The following is a 23,632-nucleotide window of genomic DNA, read 5'->3' on the forward strand; positions in this document are numbered from 1 at the left end:
TTAAAACCGATTTCTCATACACAAACAGCAGTTGACCGGCGTTTCCTGGTGAAACGTTGTTGTGATGTCTCGTGTAGGGGGGGGGGGGAGAGAAATGCGTACCATCATGTTTCCGACTTTGATAAAGGTCTGTTTGAAGCCTATCGCGATTGCGTTTTATCGTATCGCGGCATTGCTGCCCGCGTTGGTCGAGATCCAATGACTGTTAGCAGAATATGGAATCGGTGGGTTCAGGAGGGTAATAAAGAACGCCGTGCTGGATCCCAACGACCTCGTATCACTAAAAGTCGAGATTACAGGCATCTTATCCGTGTGGCTGTTACGGATCGTGCAGCCACGCCTCGATCCCTGAATCAACAGAACGGGAAGTTTGCAAGACAACAACCATCTGCACGAACAGTTCGACGACTTTTGCAGCAGCATGGACTATCAGCTCGGAGACCATGGCTGCAGTTACCCTTGACGCTGCGTCACAGACAGGAGAACCTGCGATGGTGTACTCAACGACGAACCTGGGTGCACGAATAGCAAAACGTCATTTTTTCGGATGAATCCAGGTTCTGTTTACAGCATCATGATGGTCGCATCCGTGTTTGGCGACATTGCGGTGAACGCACATTGGAAGCGTGTAATAGTCATCGCCATACTGGCGTATCTCCCGGCGTGATGGTATGGTGTGCCATTGGTTACACGTTTCGGTCACCTCTTGTTCGCACTGACGGCACTTTGTACAGTGGGCGCTACATTTCAGATGTGTTACGACCCGTGGCTCTACCCTTCATTCGATCCTTGCGAAACCATACATTTCAGCAGGATAAGGCACGACCGTATGTTGCAGGTCCTGTACGGGCCTTTCTGGATACAGAAAACGTTCGACTACTGCCCTGGCCAGCACATTGTCCAGATCTCTCACCAATTGAAAATGTCTGGTCAATGGTGGCCGAGCAACTGGCTCGTCACAATACGCCAACCACTACTCTTGATGAATTGTGGTATCGTGTTGAAAGTGCATGGGCAGCTGTACCTGTACACGCCATGCAAGCTCTGTTTGACTCAATGCCCTGACGTATCAAGGCCGTTGTTACGGCCAGAAGTCGTGGTTCTGGGTACTGATTTGTCAGGATCTATGCACCCAAATTGCGTTGAAATGTAATCACGTGTTAGTTCTAGGATAATATATTTGTCCAATGAATACCTGTTTATCATCTGCATTCCTTCTTGGTGTAGCAATTTTAATGCCCAGTAGTGTATTTACTATTCTACAGTATACAAATAATTATAATGACACAACCATTAATGATGTTTCACTTTGAGATTACTGTACTATAGAAAAATCTCTTAACTTGAAAGCACGTATGCAAGTATCGACCTCGTTACAGTTTCCAGACACCTTCTTCCATGAGAAGAGAATTAACTTTGGAAGGCGCAGAGAGGCTGTAGTGCGATCTGAGTCTTGGTCCGAGGCAGTTGTGTGGTATCCTGCCCAATCGTCTAATATAGGGTGCCTAGGAAACTGTTTTCTAGGGTCGCTAGACAAGATTTCAAGCAAATCATATTAATGGAGTTTATTATAGTAAGTTGAATTGACTGTACTTTGCCTATCCACAAAGGTATATCGCAAGCAAATGGCGACATGCAAATAATCAATGTCCTTCGGTTTACAGTGTGGTCCATTGATCGTGACCGGGCCAAATATCTCACGAAATAAGCGTCAAACGAAAGAACTAAAAAAAACGATACTTGTCTACCTTTAAGGGGGAAACCAGATGGCTCTATGGCAGGCCCACTAAATGGCGCTGCCATAGGTCAAATGGATATCAAATGCGTCTTTTAAATAGCAACCTCCATTTTTATTACATATTCGTGTGGTACGTAAGGAAATATATATGTTTTAGTTGGACCACTTTCTTCGCTTTGTGATAGATGGCGCTGTAATAGTCACAAACATATGGCTCACAATTTTAGACGAACAGTTGGTAACAGGTAGGTTTTTTAAATTAAAATACAGAACGTAGGTACGTTTGTACATTTTATTTCGGTTGTTCCAATGTGATACATGTGCCTTTGTGAACTTATCGTTTCTGAGAACGCATGCTGTTACAGCGTGATTACCTGTAAATACCACATTAATGCAATAAATGCTCAAAATGATGTCTGTCAACCTCAATGCATTTGGCAAAACGTGTAGCGACATTCCTCTCAACAGCCAGTAGTTCGTCTTCCGTAATGTTCGCACATGCTTTGACAATGCGCTGACGCATGTTGTCAGGCGTTGTCGGTGGATCACGATAGCAAATTTCCCCGAAGAAAAAAATCCGGGGTGTCAGATCCGGTGAAGGGTATGGTGCTTCGACGACCAATCCACATGTCATGAAATATGCTGTTCAATACCGCTTCATCCGCACGCGAGCCACGTGCCGGACATCCATCATGTTGGAAGTACATCGCCATCCTGTCATGCAATGAAACATCTTGTAGTAACATCGGTAAAACATTACGTAGGAAATCAGCATACATTCCACCATTTAGATTGCCATCGATAAAATGGGGGCCAATTATCCTTCCTCCCATAATGCCACACAACACATTAACCTGCCAAGAGTCACTGATGTTCCATTTGTCGCAGCCATCGTGGATTTTCCATTGCCCAACAGTGCATATTACGCCCGTTTACGTTACCGCTGTTGGTGAATGACGCTTCGTCGCTAAATAGAACGCGTGCAATAAATTTTTCATCGGCCCGTAATTTCTCTTGCGCCCAGTGGCAGAAATGTACACGACGTTCAAAGTCATCGCCATGAAATTCCTGGTGCATAGACATATGATATGGGTGCAGTCGATGTTGATATAGCATTCTTACCACCGACGTTTTTCAGATTCCCGATTCTCGCGCAATTTGTCTGCTACTGATGTGCGGATTAGCCGCGACAGCAGCTAAAACATCTACTTGGGCATCATTTGTTGCAGGTCGTCGTTGACGTTTCACATGTGGCTGAACACTTCCTCTTTCCTTAAATAACATAAGTATCCGGCGAACGGTCCGGATATTTGGATGATGTCGTCCAGTATAGCGAGCAGCATAGACAGCACACGCCCGTTGGGCATTTTGATCACAATAGCTATACATCAACACGATATCGACCTTTTCCGCAATTGGTAAACTGTCCATTTCAGCACTTGTAATATATCACGAAGCAAATACCGTCCGCACTGGCGGAATGTTATGTGATACCATGTACGTTTGGTACTATTACAGCGCCATCTATCACAAAGCGAAAAAAGTGTTCCAACTAAAACATTCATATTTCTTTACATACTACACGAATATGTAGTAAAAAATGGGGGTTCCTATTTTTTAAAAAAAACGCAGTTGATATCCGTTTGACCTATGGCAGCGCCATCTAGCGGGCCAACCATAGCGCCATCTGGTTTCGAGTTTTGTTCTTTATAGTTTTTTTTTTTTATTTTTGCTTGGCGCTTATTTAGTGATATTTTTGGCCTGGTAACTACCAATGGACCACCCTGTATACAAGTTCAATGAAAGCGAAATAATTCAGTTCGTAAGTCACTGCTGTACCGCTTCTATGGCAGCTCGTCTTCCACTCTGGCCCGTTGCCCACCAATGCGACGGACCGCCGTGTAGGGAAAGCGACACCGGCGGAGTAGGCAGGAGTGTGGGCGCTTCGCTGGACTGGAAGCCGTGGCTGCAAGGGACTTCAAGCTTCCGGTCGTATCACGCCAAGCAGCCTTCGCTCTGGCACAAACGTGCCCCGGCAAAAGACCAGAAGGGTACAGGTGCACATCTTGAGGTCAACAACCAGGTGTGGAAGGCATCGGCTGCTGCGGTGTGGGCGGGCTCCTCTCCAGGACGAGAGGAGGCGAAGGCTCCGTTTCCATGCGGTCATCCCGCGGTGTCGTGATGACATCCTCTGGCTGCTGCTGTGTCCCCGGAATCCACGAGTCTGGGGGAAGAGACACAGAAGGATCACCATGCACATGGCTGTGGCGATGTTGATTGTGATGGCGCTGCATTCCGTCTGGATCTGAAGTGAGATACATGCAAGCGCCACGTCGACAGACGATCTCGCCCCGCACCCACCGGCCGCCGCCACTAAAAACCCTGCGCTGTGAAGCGATACTCGCGGCCTCCCTTCGTCGCCGGGGCCAGATGCTGAGGAGGGTGGAGCAATCCCGCCGGCGATGCTCCATCTCGTGGGTGCGAACGATAGCAGGCGAGAAACAGTTGCAATGCTTGATTTCTGGTGTGCGCGGAACGAAGTTTGGCCATCTACTGCTTGATGATTCCGACAAAACGTTCCGCTTCGCCGTTTGACTGTAGATGGAACGGTGCACTAGTTAGACGCTGTATGCCATTGAATGTTTCAAATTCATTTGACTTGAACTGAGGGCCGTTGCTTGACACTATGACTTCAGGTAAACCTTCGAGGCAAAAAATAGAGGACAACACATGAATTGTGCTACGTGACGTTGTCGAGTTCTTCTTCTTCTTCTTCTTTCTTGGCATCACAGCTCATGATGAGCCTTGGCCTCTTTTACAATTTCCTTCGATTCCTCTCGGTCCTTTGCCAATACTCTCCAGTTTCTATAACCCATCTTACTAAGATCTCCGATTATTCCATCTTCCCATCTAGCTCTTGGTCGACCACGTCCTCTCTGCCCTCCTGGCTTTCCTTGTAATATTCTTTTTGGTACTTCTGTATCATTCATGCAAGCCACATGTCCCTCCCACCTCAGTCTCGATGATTTCGCTATCCTTCTGATGGGTTGGTCTTTGTATATCATATACAACTCATGATTGTACCTCCTCCTCCATCTTCCTCTTTCACAGATTGGGCAGATAATTCTTTTAAGTACCTTTCTTTCAAATGCATCCAGTGTTTCAATATCTTTAGTTGTTAATGTTTAGGCTTCAGATGCATATGTAAGCACTGGTTGTATAAGAGATTTATACGTAGTTAATTTTGTGGTACGAGTCAGGAGCCTTGACGATAGAAGTCTTGTTAGGGCAAAATAGGCTCTGTTGGCCAGTATTAATCTCTGCTTAATTTCATACGAGGTATCAATTAGATGTGTTACAGTCGAGGCCAGGTACTTGAAATGTTCAACTCTTTCAAATGTATAATTGCCCATTGTTATTGTATTTGGAATATTTTCTCTGTGTGCTTTTCCAGCTGCCATATATTTTTTTTGTTCATTAATAATTAACCCCATGTTCCTACTGGCCTGTTCAATAGCTGTAAATGTCTCTTCCATTGCTTTTTGGGTTTTTGCTATTATATCTATGTCATCTGAGTAGGCCAGTATCTGCACTGATTTATAGAAGATCATTCCCCTATTCAGAAGGTTTGCGTTTCTCATCACCTTCTCCAGGGTGGGCCGCGCGGATTTAGCCGAGGGGTCTAAGGTGCTGCAGTCGTGGACTGTTCGGCTGGTCCCGGCGAAGGTTCGAGTCCTCCCTCGGGTATGGGTGTATGTATTTCTCCTTAGGATGATTTAGGTTAACTAGTGTGTAAGCTTAGGGACTGATGACCTTAGCAGTTAAGTCCCATAAGATTTCACACACATCTGAACATTTTTTTCTCCAGGGCGGCATTAGAGAGAAGGCATCCCAATGCATCGCCTTATCGCACTCCATATTTGATACTCAATGTATTGGACATCATTCCTCCTATTCTCACACTACCTTGTGTTTCGCTCATTGTCATTCTCACCACCTTTACCAACTTTCTAGAGACCCCCAGTTCATCTAGGGCTTGATATTACTGCTCTATATTTATGCTATCATAAGCTGCTTTGAAATCTATAAACAGGTGATGCGTGCCAACTCCGTATTCGTTTGTTTTTTCCAGGATTTGTCTTAAGGTGAATATTTGACCTATAGTTGACTTCCCAGGAAGGAATCCGCATTGCACAGAAAAAGGAAACTTGCTATACGAGTCAACCACAATCAACCAACGAGTATTCCAAAAACGAACCGCAAAATCTCTGTGCACATATTGCCATCGTGATTGCGACTATGGCCGAGCAGAGAATGTTTGTGGAGGAGCGGACTGGTTTTCCCCAGCTGCGTTACACTGTGACGTCATCTGTTCTATTTGGGTTCCATGCCCTGATAAGTACAGTGTCGACGCGCTAACTGTTTCGTATGGACAGCCCCCCAGTGTCCTTGGTGAAGTAACTGCAACACTTCCTTTTGCAAACTCTAGTGATCAACACCCATAACGGTCCACTTTCATTTTTAACAAGAATCACACCCGTCTGTATAGCGAGGCTATGCCGAAGTGCAAATCATCGGCACACTACAGAGTTCTTTATGCTATGCAAGGAACGAGGCCAAGAGGTGCGAAAGTATCTTAACAAAATCTTCAAATCTCAATCAGCTTGCGCGGTCTGTGCAATTTTCTTATACATCAGAGGAAAAGATTGAAGCAATTCAGAATCCTCAGTATCGATGTGACAACAAGATGTAGCAGAAGCGTCGAAGTCTGTATCAGGGTCAATCAGAAGACGTGAAAGTGCGTCCGCATTACCATGTTGAGCTGTCAGACGATACATAATCTCGTACTGGTATTGAGACTACAATAAAGCCCATCTCTGCAATTGTTATGCAGTTCGTACCGGAACCGGTTTCGTCAGATGAAAGAGGGACTGCAATGGCTTGTGATCCTTTACTAAGTAGAATCTTCTGCCATACAAACAGTGGTGGAATATGGTGACTCCATACACGATAGCCAAAGCCTCTTTCTCAGTTTGTGAATAGTTACACTGAGCTTTGGACAACACTTTTGATGCGAAAGCAATAGGCATGTCTTTATCACCAATTATGTGCGAAAGCACTGCACTGATTCCGTAAGAGGAAGCGTTAACTTGCAATACAATTGGTTTGTCAGGATCAAAGTAAACTAAGCGTCGACCACTGAGTAATTCATCTTTAAGTTTTTGAAACGGTACTTGGCTCTCATCTGTCCACCAAAGGGGACATTCTTGCGGCACAAGCGATACAATGGAGCTGCGATTTGTGCAGCGCTCGGCAGGAACCTAATATAGTAGTTCATTTTCCCTAAGACTGGCTGCAATTATGGGATATTACGAGGAACTGGCAAATCTCGTATGGCTAACAAATCCGACTGAAGAGGATGTACAACTTGACTGTATTTGACTTGACCAAGATACTCAGGTTTAAAAAGATCACGTTTGTCCAGTCTACACTTTAGTCCTGAATCAGATAACACGCGAAAGAAAGTACACAGGTTTGCAATATGATCTTAAGCTGTACGACCTGCTAAGACAATACCATCCAAATAGTTTGAGCGGTTTGGCACTTGAGCAGTCAGCTATTCCAAATACCATTGGAAAATGGAGGGTGCGGAAGCACTGCCAAAAGGCAAACGCAAATATTTAAACAAGCCTTAATGAGTATTCACTACACACACTTTTTGAGATTATTCACCGACCGGTATTTGAAGATACACTTCGCTCAAATCAATTTTTGAGATGTAGCGACCAGTGCCTGATCTGTCCATGAGATCCTCTGGGAGTGGCAATAGGTAAGTATCAATTACAGTTCCTGGGTTGACCATATACTTGTAAATACAGAGGCGAATGCGACCTGAAGGTTTGGGATCCAAAACCAGTGGACGTGCCAACTGACTAGCTTGTATGGGTGCAATAGCTCCGCTATCTTGCAATTCCGACTTTGTCCTGTAATGCAATTGGAACAGTTCTGGACCCGTAATATTTTGGCTAAGCATTGTCTTTCACAGTAATATTTGCAACAAAATTTTAGCAATCTTTTGTATGGAACAACACATTGTCCTAAATGTTAAAGTCAAACAAATCAAATGAAACAAGACGAAATATGTTCTCACAATCGCGTGCTTGTAGCACCATAAAATCACTCTTCATGAATGCAGGCGATACATGGCAGGTAAAGTATATTTTCCAAGAATGGGAATGTCTTGTCCATTATAAGCGGTCAGGTACATGCTAGATTTAGACAGGCATGGGGAACCTAACATTTCATATGTGAGACGATTCAGCAGTGTAACAGAGGCACCCATATCCAACTGAAATTTCACACATTTCTCACAAAGAAGAAAATGTTTGTTGGACTGGTGTAGCACTGAAGAAATTGCTCGCTGGCTAGTTTTGCTAATGCCTGTTGCAGACTATGAATATACTGCATTAATGTCGTCGACCTAGTGACTAGATTTTTGTGAGTGGGCCAAATTCTTATGGTTGTTCCACTTCAAACATACGGATTGCACATGTCCTTTCTTGCCACAAGTGTAACATTGTGCTTGTAGGGAGAGGCAGTCTTGGCGTTTGTGCTGTGTGTAACACCGAGGGCAATACTTAATTCTGTTCGCCCGTGTAGCTACCTGTTTAGTGAGGTGCTTACCCGGCATGGAGAGATATTTACGCAGTGTGGCGAGAGCAGGCTGTCACTGCCAAATGGGCCATTCGCAAACAATGGCTCAACCCAACAAATTGCTGGCTGCTCAGATTTATCATCCGACTGGGTACCTGAATCTTATTGATCTAGAATTTGCACTACTTGCTCAAATAATGGATCAGACAGTTTCAAAATCTATTCTCTGAGTTTGACATCAGTTACACTGTACACGATGGCATCATGCGCCACCTATAAAGCACCACATGCACATTTGAATTTGCATTTCCTCCTAATTTCCTGAAAATCTGTTACCCACTCGCAATAAGTTTTTTTGACCGTTGTATGCAATTGTTCCCGTGAGATCACCGAAGTTAAGCGCTGTCGGCACTTGGATGGGTGACCATCCAGGCCGCCATGCGCTGTTGCCATTTTTCGGGGTGCACTCAGCCTCGTGATGCCAACTGAGGAGCTACTCGACCGAATAGTAGCGGCTTCGGTCAAGAATATCATCATGACGACCGGGAGAGCGGTGTGCTGACCCCACGCCCCTCCTATCCGCATCCTCCTCAGAGGGTGACATGGTCCCGATGGGCCGCTTGCGGCCTGTAGACGGAGTGGTTCTATGCAATTAAAGAAGTTATACCTGGCTGCTACCTTATTCACTTGTTGGTCATAATAGTTAGTTAGCGAATCTACAACCTGATCATACGAAATCTCACTTAGATGGCGTTAGAGAATAACTTCTGTAGGAGATGGAACACTGCACTTCCTACTGTAGACAAGAAATAGGGGAGTTTCACAGTACCTGGTAAATTGTGAGCAATTACATGGGCTTCAAACTGTTGCAACCACAACCACTCGAGCCATTCCTTGTCTTGCTCATGAAACTGGAGAAAGGGAGGTATAGTTGTAGGTGTTGCTTGTTCCATCGGGCACACAGCGTTGTTTAGTAGCTGCTGCACTGTGTTTAGCAATGTAGATATTTACTTGGTCTGGAACTCAAAACATCTACATTATCTGCATTGCATCTAATACCTGCAGCTGTGGAGTCTGAGCAGGGGCTGGGATAGATGAGGTGGGCATGTTGAAAGAGACAAATGCAAGAAACAGACAGGGCAACAAGAGAAATAAGTGCAAAAGCAAAGAAAATTTCTGCAACGGCCACCTGAAACCACTGATTAGCAGAAACACAATCAAAGACTGTTAAAGCAAGTAAATATCCCTGCAAAGAAAAGACAAGAGAGAATTGAGGCGCCAGCAAAACTCAAAAGTAAATTCTGTGGGTGCAAGGCACTCGGTTCTTCTTATAACTCATCGCCAATGTAGTATCCTGCCCACTCACCTAATACAGCGTGCCTAGGAAGCAGTTTTCTCGGATCGGTCGACAACATTTCAAGCCAATCATGTTAATGAAGTTTATTACAGTAGGTGGAATTAATAATACTTAACTTTGTGTGTTCACAAATGTATGTTGCAAGCAAATGGAGACATGCAAATAATCAAGGTCCTTCGGCATATACAAGTTCAATACAAGCAAAACAATCCAGTTGATAAGTCACTGCTGTAGCGTTTGTATGACAGCTCGCCTTCCACTAGGGCCACGGCTAGGCTGCGCAGTGAACCCTCCTCGCCACCTACCACCACAGTGGTCTCAGTGCGACACAATCTCAGTTTTTTAACATTTTAGATGCGCATCACGGTTTTACACTGGTGGCTAAAAACAGGAGAATTTCCTTGGCTGTTTTGTAGTGTTCCCTGATCATGTTACCCGGATTCGCCTCCCTGATGAATATACCGTTTTCGCAGTGGAGCTCCAAGCGATCCTGAAGGCATTGGAGCAGATGAATCGTGTTCGGGGCAATCGATTTCTCCTCTGCTCCGATTCTCTTAGTACCTTACAATCATTTCATAACCTGTACCCAACTGAGGAGATGGTCCAGCTGATATATGACCAACTTTACTTGCTCCAACGGCGGGGTAAGGAGGTGTCCTTCTGCTGGGTGCCTGGTAATGTAGGAATATGGGGCAATGAACTGGCCGATCGGGCTGCCAAGGAGGCCTGCAGAGATCAGGATGTGGTACAGTGTCCTATTCCCTTGCAGCCTGTCATTTCTGCACTCCACAAGAGGTGCGTGGAGTTGTTGGAGGAAGAATGGCTGGCGGTGACGGTCAATAATCTGCGGTTGGTGAAGTCAACAACTCGGCCATGGCGTTCCTCCTGCCGGTTGCTCAGGCGGGAAGAAGTGACCCTCACGCGTCTTCCGATCGGGCACTGTCCTCTCACACATAGCTTTCTATAACGGCGGGAGGATCCCCCATTTTGTGACGCTTGTGGTGTGCACATCTCCGTCCGCCACATTTTAACAGACTGCATTTTATACCGTGATGCAAGGGCAGAAGCACAATTTGATAGGGATCTTCTCTATGTTTTAGCTACTGATGAGACGTGTGCGTCTAGAGTTTTAAAGTTTTGTCATGTGTCTGGAGTCTGGCCTAAACTTTTACGCTGCAGTTTTAGTGTATTGCACAGTGGGTGGCTCCTCCATTTTTTCCTTGCGGTCGGCCAGCCACTTCCATCTGCTATATTGTTTTAGCTCCCTCTACCACTTTCTTCCTGTGTTGTCCATGTTTTACTGCTGGCGGCATGCTTCGTCCCACGCTTCGGTGTGCGTAGGCCCATATTTTTCCAACGTTGTTACCTGTGCTTTACATTCTGCTTTATCTTACTGTTCTGAGTCTTTTCTTGATACCCGTCTCAATCTGTTACTGAGCGGGCGCTGAAGACCTTGCCGTCGTGCGCACATACAACCCAATCCTCCTCCTCCCTGCCACAAGCTGCAATTTTTCCCTTCTTTAAGCTGCATATGACTGTCAAGGCCTGCCATCTTACTACTTTATATAGGCCATAGTGCTCCACACAAACCTATTATCTTGTACCCATGGCCACCACCGCACAGCAAAATTGCACTAGCAGCCGGCCGGAGTGGCCGTGCGGTTCTAGGCGCTACAGTCTGGAGCCGAGCGACTGCTCCGGTCGCAGGTTCGAATCCTGCCTCGGGCATAGATGTGTGTGATGTCCTTAGGTTAGTTAGGTTGACTTAGTTCTAAGTTCTAGGAGACTGATGACCTCAGAAGCTAAGTCGCATAGTGCTCAGAGCCATTTGAACCATTTTGCACTAGCAGTTGTGGCCATGGGCACTGTTGCCCATGCAGCATCACTTGGAGGTGAGACTGTAGAGTTCTTTTAACTGCCTTTTGGTACCATCTTTTATTTACTTACAGCAATTACACTTATTTTTTGCAAAGAAAATAGGAATTTGGAAGTAGTAAATTGTAAATTTATAGTATAATTGAAGAAAAGAATAAAGGAAGACAGGAAAGAATAGATATAGATACCCGTTCACCAACACCACCTGAGAAAAGGGACTTGATACTGAACTCCAAGTCGAGTGTTTGCATGTGCCCATACTGTTAATTATCTACATGAACATCCCTCTCTGGAAAACTCGATATGTTTAGTCCATGCAAATCTAATCTAATCTATGTCAGAATTGTTTGTCAGAGTGCTGTGTCAGCTGATGTCTGTTAGGTCATATAGGAACTACTACTATTAGGTTCGTTAGTAAACAAATTATTCATGGTTTTGAAACAATATCCTTCCTCACAGTAACCTAATTAAGTTATGTACTGTTCCTATATAGCTGTAGGAGAAATAACAAACCACAACTAACCTATCATTACACTTGCAAAAACTTTTCTGTAGAATAAAACTAGGCATTTCTCAGTAGTGGACCCATTGTTTTTGTATATTTATGTAATATGCATGATCTGTTGTGTATTTCACTGCTTCATTTTGCTTGCTTATTTTATATAAAATTTATATTACATACATGTTATTTCATTTACAAAAAAGTGCTCATTTATGTAATTACTTAACAAAGTTACTTACACGTTTAACATGAGTTATAGAAGAATATCTAGCCTTGAACTCTTCTAATTACTCTACTTTTAATTAGATCCATTCATAATAAAATATAAATTGCAATCTTCGATGAATGTTCACGTGAATAGTTGTACATGTTTTACGTTACGTATATTTTGTGTGCCTTTGTACATCAGTGATGTGACAACATACTCATATCGTCGTCAGTAATGGAGCTACTTGAGCTATCTACGTTTGTTGTCTTCTGCGCCTTCTGTATTGATGAATCTGTTTGTATATGTCATGTTCTGCTTTTGAGATGTTGTTGACATTGCATTCAAATGCGTCCACGTGCTTGGATTCCTCAGTTCATCGTGTATAGTGCTGTTTCCGTTACATGTTCTATATTATTACGTAAGTGCTTGTATCAAATGCATTTCAAAAGGAAGCGTACTAAAGAACCAATTTTCCTGCATGTGCAATGATCGCTTTTCAAAGGCGACATGCGCTGCACGTGCGTGGGATAAGGGCCATGCCCAGTCTCAAAATGAGACATGCCTCAGCTGAGGCTGACAAGACGCAACCGTAATATTTTGGTTACCTTTCATTCCTCAGAAGAGTACACACTTTACATTGCAGCAAGGTGGTATCACCAATGATGACAAGTCACAGCTGCGTCAGTTGGAAGTAACATTTCTTGGTCACTTATGTTGTTTCCTTGAGATTCTGAATTTTTATCACAGACATCTCTCACATGTTGCCGAGCTTCAGTCCTCTTACAGATGCCTTATCAGCAGAGTAAGAGGAAAATCGACTAGACAGTCTAGATGTTTAAGGCATCCGGTAAAGCAGAGAACAGTTTGGCACAAGACATCTCTCTCTCTCTCTCTCTCTCTCTCTCTCTCTCTCTCTCTCTCTCCCCAAGTTAGGAAGCTCACTTCATACATTCCACTGATGCTAGTGACTCTGCAGATCGTGTGATGCTGCAGCGGGTTGTTGACAGAGTGCCTCAGTTGTTATGATTCTTCTCAAAGGACTTTTCTCAAGTGTAAATGGTCAGCCTTCGACGCCAAGTTTTTTCGTGGTGTACACTGCTGTCAGACATTTTAGGGAAGACATCGGAAGACGTCAGGTGACAATTTGCACTGACCACAAGACCCTGGTCAATGCCATTAGAAATCCCTCCCAAGATGGGCTCTGAGCACTATGGGACTTAACTTCTGAGGTCATCAGTCCCCTAGACCTTATAATTACTTAAACCTAACTAACCTAAGGACATCACACACATCCGTGCCCGAGGCAGGATTCGAACCTGCAACCGTATCGATCGCGCAGTTCTAGACTAAAGCGCCTAGAACCGCTCGGCCACACTGGCCGGCCCTCCCAAGATTCCAGCTCTCAGCGGTGCAAACACACAGACCTCTTCATGCAGTTTATTACTGACATCAGTTACATTCACAGCACAGATAATATGGTCCCTGATTATCTGTCCTGAATCTGTGCAATCTCCCTGCGGTGCGATTATGAACTTAAGGCAGCTGAGTAAGCGAAAGACTCCATTATCACGGACTTTCTCAACGATATTGCTACAAAGTTGCAGATCGAACATAGCAGTCTGCCCTCCACTAATAAGGCACTGTTGTGTGATGTTTCTCAAGACAGACCACAGTTCTGCTCATCATGCACCAAGAAGTGTTTCACAACAGACTACACGACCTCAGCGACCCAGGCTTCAAAGCATCACTATGATTAGTGACAGACAGGTTAGTGTGGCCTGACATCAAACCTGACTGATGTCACTGGGCGCAGAGTTGCCTTGCATGCCAGCTTTCGAAAAGTATCAGCCACAGCCAACAACAACTCAGATAACTCCTAATTCTCAAGACAAGATTCTACCATGTCCAATTGGAAATTGTTGAACCACTTACAGATCCTGAGGCATTCATTTACTTACTTTCAGTAATCGGTAGAATGTCCCATTGGGTTGAAGCAACTCCCCTACTAACATCGCCCATCACCCCCGAATCAGTTGCATAGTCCTTTTTGGAGAACTATATCATTCATCTTACCATGCCTGAGCTGCTCATGACTAATCATCGCCGACAGTCAGGTCTGTCCAACGTCCTGTGCTGTATGTACAGGGTTACACACACATGGACAGCAGTGTATCTACTGCAGAGAAATTGCTTCATAGAGATGTGGCACAGGCCCATGAAGATAGCCGTAATGTGCAACACTGGTTCATGGACTGAAGCGCTGCCCTGGATTCTTCTCTGCATCTGCACCTAATATAAAGAAGACTTAAGTGCCTACCTAGCAGGGTTAGTGTATAAGGAACCAGTAGTCCTAACATTTGAATTTGCACGCATATTACCACTGGCCATCAACAGGACTTTGAGGTACTCACACAACGCATCTGTCAGCACATTCAGATGATACACTCGCCACCTCTAGCTCACCACACAACTCCCAAGGTATTGATACACAAAGAGCTCTCTATGGCTGAATTTGTCACAGTGAGGGATGACATGGTTCTGGAAGCCCTGCAGCTATCATGCACTGGGCCATACTGGGTACTCCAATGCTGGCCACAGACATTTGTTATATTGTCTTGTGGCAAGTTCATAACAGTCTTGCTCTCCCACCCCAAGCCTATCTGGGTCCTGCAACATGCTCACATCACAGCCCAAAGACGACACTTTGATCAAGACTACTGTCAACTGAAACATGTTGCAGCTTCCTACCCCATCAGCAGCATTATGTATCAGTGACGAATCTCCTGCTGATCTACCACCACCACTCTTGGCTTTGCTGTCCAGCTCATGCTACAGCTGCCTATGATATCCGCAGCAACACCTGGCGCTGTAGCATGTCTACAAACTATGCATCACCCACTCTAGAAACGGTCCAAACATGTCTCTCAAGTGCCAGCCACAAGACGACTGTTCAGGTGCACCTGAGCCTTCACCTCCTCACCTACCAATGCATTCAATATTGTACTGGAACAACAACATATAAAAGACACAGCCCCACGACAAATGGTCCCTCTGTGAAAAAGTTGCCTCTAATAGTAAGCCTGAATACTTTACTACATTGAAACACTAAACAAACTGGTACAGGCATGCGTATTCAAATACAGAGATATGTAAACAGGCAGGATACGGCGCTGCAGTCGGCCTATTTAAGACAACAAGTGTTTCGCACAGTTATTAGATCGATTACTGCTGTTACAGTGGCAGATTATCATGATTTATGCGATTTTGAATGTGGTGTTACAGTCGGCACACGAGCTACGGACACACAGCATCTCCGAAGTAGAGGTGAATTGGGGATTTTCCCACACGACCATTTCACGAGTGTATCGAGAATATCAGGAATCCAGTAAAACGTCAAATCTCCGACATCCCTGTGGCCGGAAAAAAGACTGAAGAGAGTCGTTCAACGTGACACAAGTGCAACCCTTCGGTAAACTGCTGCAGATTTCCATGCTGGGCCATCAACAAGTGTTAGCGTGCGAACCAGTCAACGAAATATCAGCCATATAGACTTTCGGAGCCAAAGCCCCTCTCGTGTACCCTTGATGACTGCACGACACAAAGCTTTACGCATCGCCAGGGCCAGTCAACACCTACATTGAACTGTTGACGATTACAAACATGTTGCCTGGTCGGACGAGTCTCGCTTCAGATTCTATCGAGCGGATGGATGTGTATCGGTATGGAGAAAGCTTGGTGAATCCATTGAGCCGGCCGCGGTGGTCTCGTGGTTCTAGGCGCGCAGTCCGGAACCGTGCGACTGCTACGGTCGCAGGTTCGAATCCTGCCTCGGGCATGGATGTGTGTGATGTCCTTAGGTTAGTTAGGTTTAAGTAGTTCTAAGGTCTAGGGGACTAATGACCACAGCAGTTGAGTCCCATAGTGCTCAGAGCCATTTGAACCATTTGAATCCATTGACACTGCGTGTCAGCAGGGGACTGTTCAAGCTGGTGGAGACTCCTTAATGGTGTGGAGTGTGTGCAGTTGGAGTGATATGGGACCCCTGATACGTATAGATAGGACTCTCACAGGTGACACGAACATAAGCATCCTGTCTGATCACCTGCATCCATTCATGTCCGTTGTGCATTCCTACGGACTTGGACAATTCCAGCAGGATAATGCGATACCCTACACGTCCAGAATTGCTACAGAGTGGCTCCAGGATTATTCTTCTGAGTTTAAACACTTCGGCTGCCACCAAACCCCCAGATATGAACCTTAATGAGCATGTCTGTGGTGCCTTGCAACGTGCTCTTCAGAAGAGATCTCTCCCTCCCTCCCTCCCCCCCCCTTCCCCATCCCCCCCCTCGTACTCTTACGGATTTATGGACAATGGACAGTCTTGCAGGATTCATGGTGTCAGTTCTCTCCAGCACTACGTCAGACATTAGTCGAGTTGCTGCACTTCCGCGTGCTTGCTGGGGCCCTACACAATATTAGGCAGGTGTACCAGTTTCTTTGGCTCTTCAGTGCATGTTACATATATGGTGATTGGCTTCTGGTAAGAAAAATTTTGAATTTAAATTTTGAAACGTGAAGCTGTTAGGACGGATTTTCATCTCATTAAACATTTACTTCTCTAGAAGAAATCTAAGAGAATAAACGACATTCACAGTCGCTGTATCTGTAGGGGAAGATTTTAACATTACCAAGTAAAATAAGATTGAAATCTGTGTAGAATTTGACCTGGACACAGAAAAACTATAATGGCAGCCACATACTGAGAGAGCGCGATGGCATAATATATTAGCCATAGAATTTCAAGTATGTTTGAAGGGAAGTCATTCATGAAGCCAAAGATTACATTTAGTTAAATGCTGTTAACAAAAGTTACTACAGTTTTGATTTTGTAAGAAGACTGATTTGTAGTGAGTGGACTGTCTGTTAATTATCCTACACAATTTTGAAAATGAGCAACGTACAGTGAAGATAATAAAAAGTTCCGAAGAAGGTAAGAACAACGAACGACAAAGTATCGTCACTGTGTAAATGCAGAGCAACATGTAAGTGTCTTCTTCTGCTGCCTCGTGATGACCGGGTGTTGTGTGATGTCCTTAGGTTAGTTAGGTTTAAGTAGTTCTAAGTTTTAGGGGACTGATGACCATAGCTGTTAAGTCCTCAGTGCCATTTGAACCATTCGTCTTCTTCTGTTCATCATGTAAATATAAACAACATTTCCATACAAGGCAACAGTTACAGATTTCTGAGAACAGGGGTTAATATCCAGTACAAAATTATGAAGACACCAATTTTGTTTTATTTATATATGGCGTGTAGAATAAAATGTTCTCGGTCTTCCAGCCGCATCAAGCGATTAAAACGCCACGAGCTTTGGAGCAAGTACTCAAACACTGTCAAGTGGAATGACTGCTGTTGACCTGCTGGCACACTCTTACAGACTATACGTGGGCTGTGACATCACATGTGCTCTTGGTATAGTTAACTTTGTGTTTGAAGCGTCCGCTTCGACCTCACGTTGACTGAGTTGTAGCCGTTACTGCAAGCGACAAGAGAGATATCACCAAAACTCTCTCGTAACAGTTCACTACAGAAGGCTCAGCTAAGGCAATTTTTATGGGGTATTGTAGGAATCAAATCTCTCATGCTCCAACCCGCATTGTTTAACTTTGTGCACTGTGGTATGATGTAAGATTTCTACAAGGACAGGCTATTTTGTAAACTTCTGGCACGTCTTTAACTAGGCTCACAAGGGATCCTCCCCATCGCATCCCCCCCCCCCCCCTCAGACTTAGTTATAACAATGTTAATTACAATAAAACAACAGCAAGAGCAATGAAATGTAAACTTCCAGAGAGTATGTATCTACAACACCACTTTGACATATCAGTTGTTTATCGTCAACTGAAGCTTAAGTTTCATCAGTTAAAAACTTAATGCCAACAAGAATCCAACAGGCATAGGCCTCGAACTGCAGTGTCGAGCCTAATTGTGCGTGCTGCAGAAGAAATCATGGCGCCTGCAGGAGGGTGTCCGAGCACTGGTGTGTGTGTGGCTTACGTGGAAGGTACTGGTCAAGTAAACAACTTAGCATACACATACACAAAAACCTGAAATTATGCAATGGACCACAATCTGGATCAGTGGGAATTGTTGCAAGAAATTTTAACATCACAGAATAAAACTGCCTGTATTCATTACAAATAATCGTAAAAGTTGTGGAAATCATTTATAAAAGCGTCTACACATCAGACTGTAACTTGTTTGTCTAACTTTACAAAAATGTTTTTTTAAGATAACACTAAAGTACATTTAAGTAATTCCAATACACTTTAGATTTCTTTTCGTGTTCCTGGTAGGTGGCCTTATTTTATTCTTGAGATCACTTCAGTTATTTGGTGATCGTTGTAGCCATTGCTCCTGACCACCTTGTATAATTGCTCTGCTAATGGGTCAAGTTAACAGTTTTTGATATTCGTTCTTGCATTATGCACCATTTGCATCGCAGAGATGTTCTGTGCTGGCTGTTGTTGACTGATGGCGTGGGAGTACAAATCCATGTGTGGAGGTTTTCTGTAGACACTGTAGCCAAGGCCATCCAATTTGTTTGCTGCGTGCTAGGACATCGAGGATGGGAAAGGCAGCATCTTCTTCTACTTCCTTTGTAAACCCGAGTTTTTGGGGTCCCCACCAAATCAGATTAAAGGAAGATGTCAAAGCAGTCCGAAATTGTGCTGCTACACTTGTTACCGGCAGGTATAGTCAACATTCAAGTATAATGGAAATTCTCGCGGACGCAATTCCTGTGAGGAATATAATCTCCCTACAGAACATTAGGGCCTATTGAGAAAATTTACAGAAACAGCACTTGCAACATAGTGCAGGGCAATACTCGTACACCTTGTGTAAGGCCACAAAGACAAAAAAGAGAATTCACGACTCATATGGAAGCTTATTCACTGTGGTTTATCTCTCGTTCCGTTTTCGACTCCGATGAAAGAAAATGATTAGCAGTGATCCTAAGTAGCCACCACCATGATCTTGCAGAGAATGTACACAGACAGAGATGGTAACTCGAAACTGTCCTACGTTAAATAAAGGCAGTAACTTTTTGGGCGATTTCTTGCCATTTTCGTGATTCTTACGAGGGTTGACTGAAAAGTAATGCCTCCACCTTCGTAACTCTTCAACAGTTGGCAGCATTGCTATGCGGCAGGTACTGGCTTCTACTGTAGCCTCTTCTCTACAGCTCCAATTGGCGGGAAGCCTTAGCATAGAACAGTGTGTTGTTACAGTGTAAGGTACAGAACCCGACGCAGACGGTCGGTCAATGCGATTTAAGCAACGTGCAGTCATTGAATTCTTGACAGCAGAAGGTGTAACCCCAAAGGAGATTCATTAGAGAATGAAAGCAGTTTATGGTGATTGTGTTAATGTGAGTGCTGTGCGTCGTTTAAAGATGTTGAGGCGGGAACATCTGACCTGCGTGACAAACAAAGAGTTGGACGTCCTGTGACAGCAACCACCAAGTTTCACAAGCAAAATATTGACAGCTTGATTCCGGACGATCGCCGTATCACTCAGAGAGAAACTGCGAGCACAATCGCCATTTCACAACAACGTGTGGGTCACATTATTGCTTTGCTTGGCTATCGGGAGATGCTGACCCCTGAAATGAAGGCGCACAGACTTGAAATTTGCCAGGAACTCCTCTCGCGTTACGAGAATAAAGGTGACATCTTTCTCCATTCAGTTGTGACAGGAGACGATCTGGGGGTCACCATTAATCTTCTGATGAAGACGTTGAGAGACTGTGAGACTATGGTTGCGGAAATATAGTGTCGACTTCTTCCGTGACGGCTTCAGAAAACTTGTTCACCGTTGGCAGAAATGTATCCAATTGGCTGGTGAATATGTGGAAAAGTGAATATTGGTAATTAAAGATCACATTCTAGGGATTATTTCTACGTTTGATTTAGTAAAATATCCCCATCCAAAGCCAACTAACGAAGATGGAGGCATTACTTTTCATTCAACCCTCGTAGCTCTGACGATAATATATGCTCCAAAAGCTTGCAGCAAATTTAGAAAATTAATAAATATATAAACACATATTGAGAAAATAACACTGATCCAGAAAGTACGCTGAAAAGAAGAAGAGAAGAAAAAAATTAACGCACCATGAAAGAATTATCTGAATGGGGTAGAAACCGGTAGATTTGATGTACATTTACAGACAAACGAATTATTGCAATTTCAGAAAAATTGGACGAATTATTCGAGAAAAAGAGCTTCACAAACTTCATTATGGCCAGGGCCCTCCTACCAGCAAGAGGTTTTGATGATCTAACATGGCAGCTGGACAGAATAACGCATGACATCCCTCAGGAGGACACTCAACAACCCTATCAATCAACAGCAAGCTGAATAACTGTTTCCTTAAGGGTCAGAAGTGGATCAACGTATTATTAACTTCCTCAGTTTATGATGCTTTCCCTTGAACGAATCATCCAGATTTTCTGAAATTGAAATCATATGTTTTTCTTTATATGTACATGACACTTATCGTTTTCCATTCCATTGTGGTAATTCCTTGGTACTGCATCTATTTTCTTGCCCTACATTGCACTTAAGACAGGCAACCGAAATTACACTACTGGCCATTAAAATTGCTACACCACGAAGATGACGTGCTACAGACGGGAAATTTAACCGAAAGGAAGAAGATGCTGTGATATGCAAATTATTAGCTTTTCAGAGCATTCGCACAAGGTTGGCGCCAGTGGCGACACCTACAACGTGCTGACATCAGGAAAGTTTCCAACCGATTTCTCATACACAAAGAGCAGTTGATCAGCGTTGCCTGGTGAAACGTTGTTGTGATGCCTCGTGTAAGGAGGAGAATATCGCGACATTGCTGCTCGCGTTGGTCGAGATCCAATGAGTGTTAGCAGAATATGGAATCGGCGGGTTCAGGAGGGTAATACGGTACGCCGTGCTGGATCCCGACGGCCTCGTATCACTAGCAGTCGAGATCACAGGCATCTTATCCTCATGAATGTAACGGATCGTGCAGCCACGTCCCGATTCCTGAGTCAACAGATGGGGATGTTTGCAAGACAACAACCGTCTGCACGAACAGTTCGACGACGTTTGCAGCAGCATGGACTATCAGCTCGGAGACCATGACTGCGGTTACCCTTGACGCTGCATCACAGACAGGAGCGTCTGTGATGATGTACTCAACAATGAACCTGGGTGCACGAATGGTCATTTTTTTCGGATGAATCCAGGTTCTGTTTACAGCATCATGATGGTCACATCCGTGTTTGGCGACATCGCGGTAAACGCACATTGGAAGCGTGTATGCTTCATCGCCATACTGGCGTATAACCCGGCGTGATGGTATGGGGGCCCATTGGTTACACATCTCGGTGACCTCTTGTTCGCATTGACGGCACTTTGAACAGTGGACGTTACATTTCAGATGTGTTACGACCCGTGGCTCTACCCTTCATTCGATCCCTGCGAAACCCTACATTTCAGCAGGATAATGCACGACCGCATATTGCAGGTCCTGTACGGGCCTTTCTGAATACAGAAAATGTTCGACTGCTGCCATGGCCAGCACATTCGCCAGATCTCTCACCAATTGAAAACAACTGGTCAATGGGGGCTGAGCAACTGGATCGTCACAATACGCCAGTCACTACTCTCGATGAACTGTGGTATCGTGTTGAAGCTGCATGCTCAGCTGTACCTGTGCACGCCATGCAAGCTGTGTTTGACTCAATGCCCAGGCGTATCAAGTCCGTTATTATGGCCAGAGGTGGTTGTTCTGGGTACTGATTTGTCAGGATCTATGCACCCAAATTGCGTGAAAATGTAATCACATGTCAGTTCTAGTATAATATATTTGTCCAATGAATAACCGTTTATCATCTGCATTTCTTCTTGGTGTAGCAATTTTAATGACCAGTAGTGTAAATATTGAATCATGTGCTTCTGATGTAAGGGGGTTGCCTATCTAGACTACATGCAATAATTTTATAGCCAGTTGCATTTAGTCGACCCTCTAGAAATGCATCTAGTACAATGTTATCGAGGGGAGGTGATGGTCCCAATGAACCCTTCCCCAGCCTTTGATCAGTGCCTGCTGCATGTATCCTCTGTTGTGCTGGCAGGAGACTGGGCGGCTGTTCACGACGGTCCCTTGCATGCCGTACCTGGTGCCTGAGGACACACCGCTGCCAGGTGGCCGGCACGTCGCGCCCCAGGGCAGCACGGTGCTCATAGCCTACTATCTGATGCACCGCCACCCCGATCTCTTCCCCGAGCCACACAAGTTCGACCCCGGCCGGTTCCTGGAGGGCGGGAGCGCCACGTCCAGAAAAGCCTACAGCTACATCCCTTTTGGCATCGGCACTCGCAAGTGTATTGGCAACCGATATGCAGTACTGCAGATGAAAGTCATCCTAGCGACGATTCTGCGGCGCTACCGAATACTTCCCGGAACGAGCAGGGGGGAACTGGAAGCGAGTGTGATGTCAATATCATCTCACCCAATCACTGGCTTTAGAGTTACTTGTATCCCACGAGAAAACGTACCCTCCAATTCAGTGTGAGAGAAGACTGTGTTGGTTTTTTTTTAATGCAGCCCACCACGAATTCCTCTCCTGTGCCAGTCTCTTCTTGTCAGAGTAGTACTTATACTTGCAGCTACACCCTCAATTTATTTTTTAGATGTATTCCATTCTCTGTTTTTATGCTCTACAAATTATTTTCAATGTTCATCTGTAGCGCCACATCTCAAATGATTTGATTCTCTCCTGTTTCAGCTTTCTAACAATCCATGTTTCACTAACTTAAAAAACTGTGTTTCAAATATACCCTCTCAGAAATTTCTTCCTCAAAATAAGGCCTTCATTTGATACTAGTAGACTTCTCTGAGCCAGGAATGCCTTTTATGCCACAGCTAGTCAGCTTCTTTTGTCCTTGCTCCGTCCATCCTTGGCTATTTTGCTGCTTAGGGAGCAGAATTTCTTAACTTCATCTACTTACTTCATCATCACCAATCTTGATGTTACGTTTCTCGCTGTTCTCATTTCTGCTACTTCCCATTGCTTTCGTCTTTCTTTGATTTACTCTCAGTCCATATTCTGTACGTATTAGACTGTTCATTCCAGTCAAACGATTCTATAATTCTTCTTCATTTTCAGTGAGGATAATTCAGTGAGGATAATGATGTCACCAGGTAATCTTAGCGCTGATATCCGCCGCGCGGGATTAGCCGACGGT

At 44.5% G+C, this 23,632-nt stretch overlaps 1 protein-coding gene across 1 annotated transcript in view; it reads left to right on the forward strand.

Moving 5' to 3' along the window:
- The window catches only part of LOC126273428 (cytochrome P450 4C1-like), a 109,173-nt gene extending 86,214 nt beyond the window's left edge, over positions 1-22,959 (forward strand). Inside the window, exon 4 of the mRNA XM_049976979.1 lies at positions 22,519-22,959. Within this exon, the coding sequence (XP_049832936.1) occupies positions 22,519-22,959 (441 nt within the window). The remainder of the gene's footprint in view (positions 1-22,518) is intronic.
- Positions 22,960-23,632: the final 673 nt, after the last annotated feature.

The sequence above is a fragment of the Schistocerca gregaria genome, chromosome 5, assembly GCF_023897955.1.
Source record: "Schistocerca gregaria isolate iqSchGreg1 chromosome 5, iqSchGreg1.2, whole genome shotgun sequence".
NCBI lineage: Eukaryota > Metazoa > Arthropoda > Insecta > Orthoptera > Acrididae > Schistocerca > Schistocerca gregaria.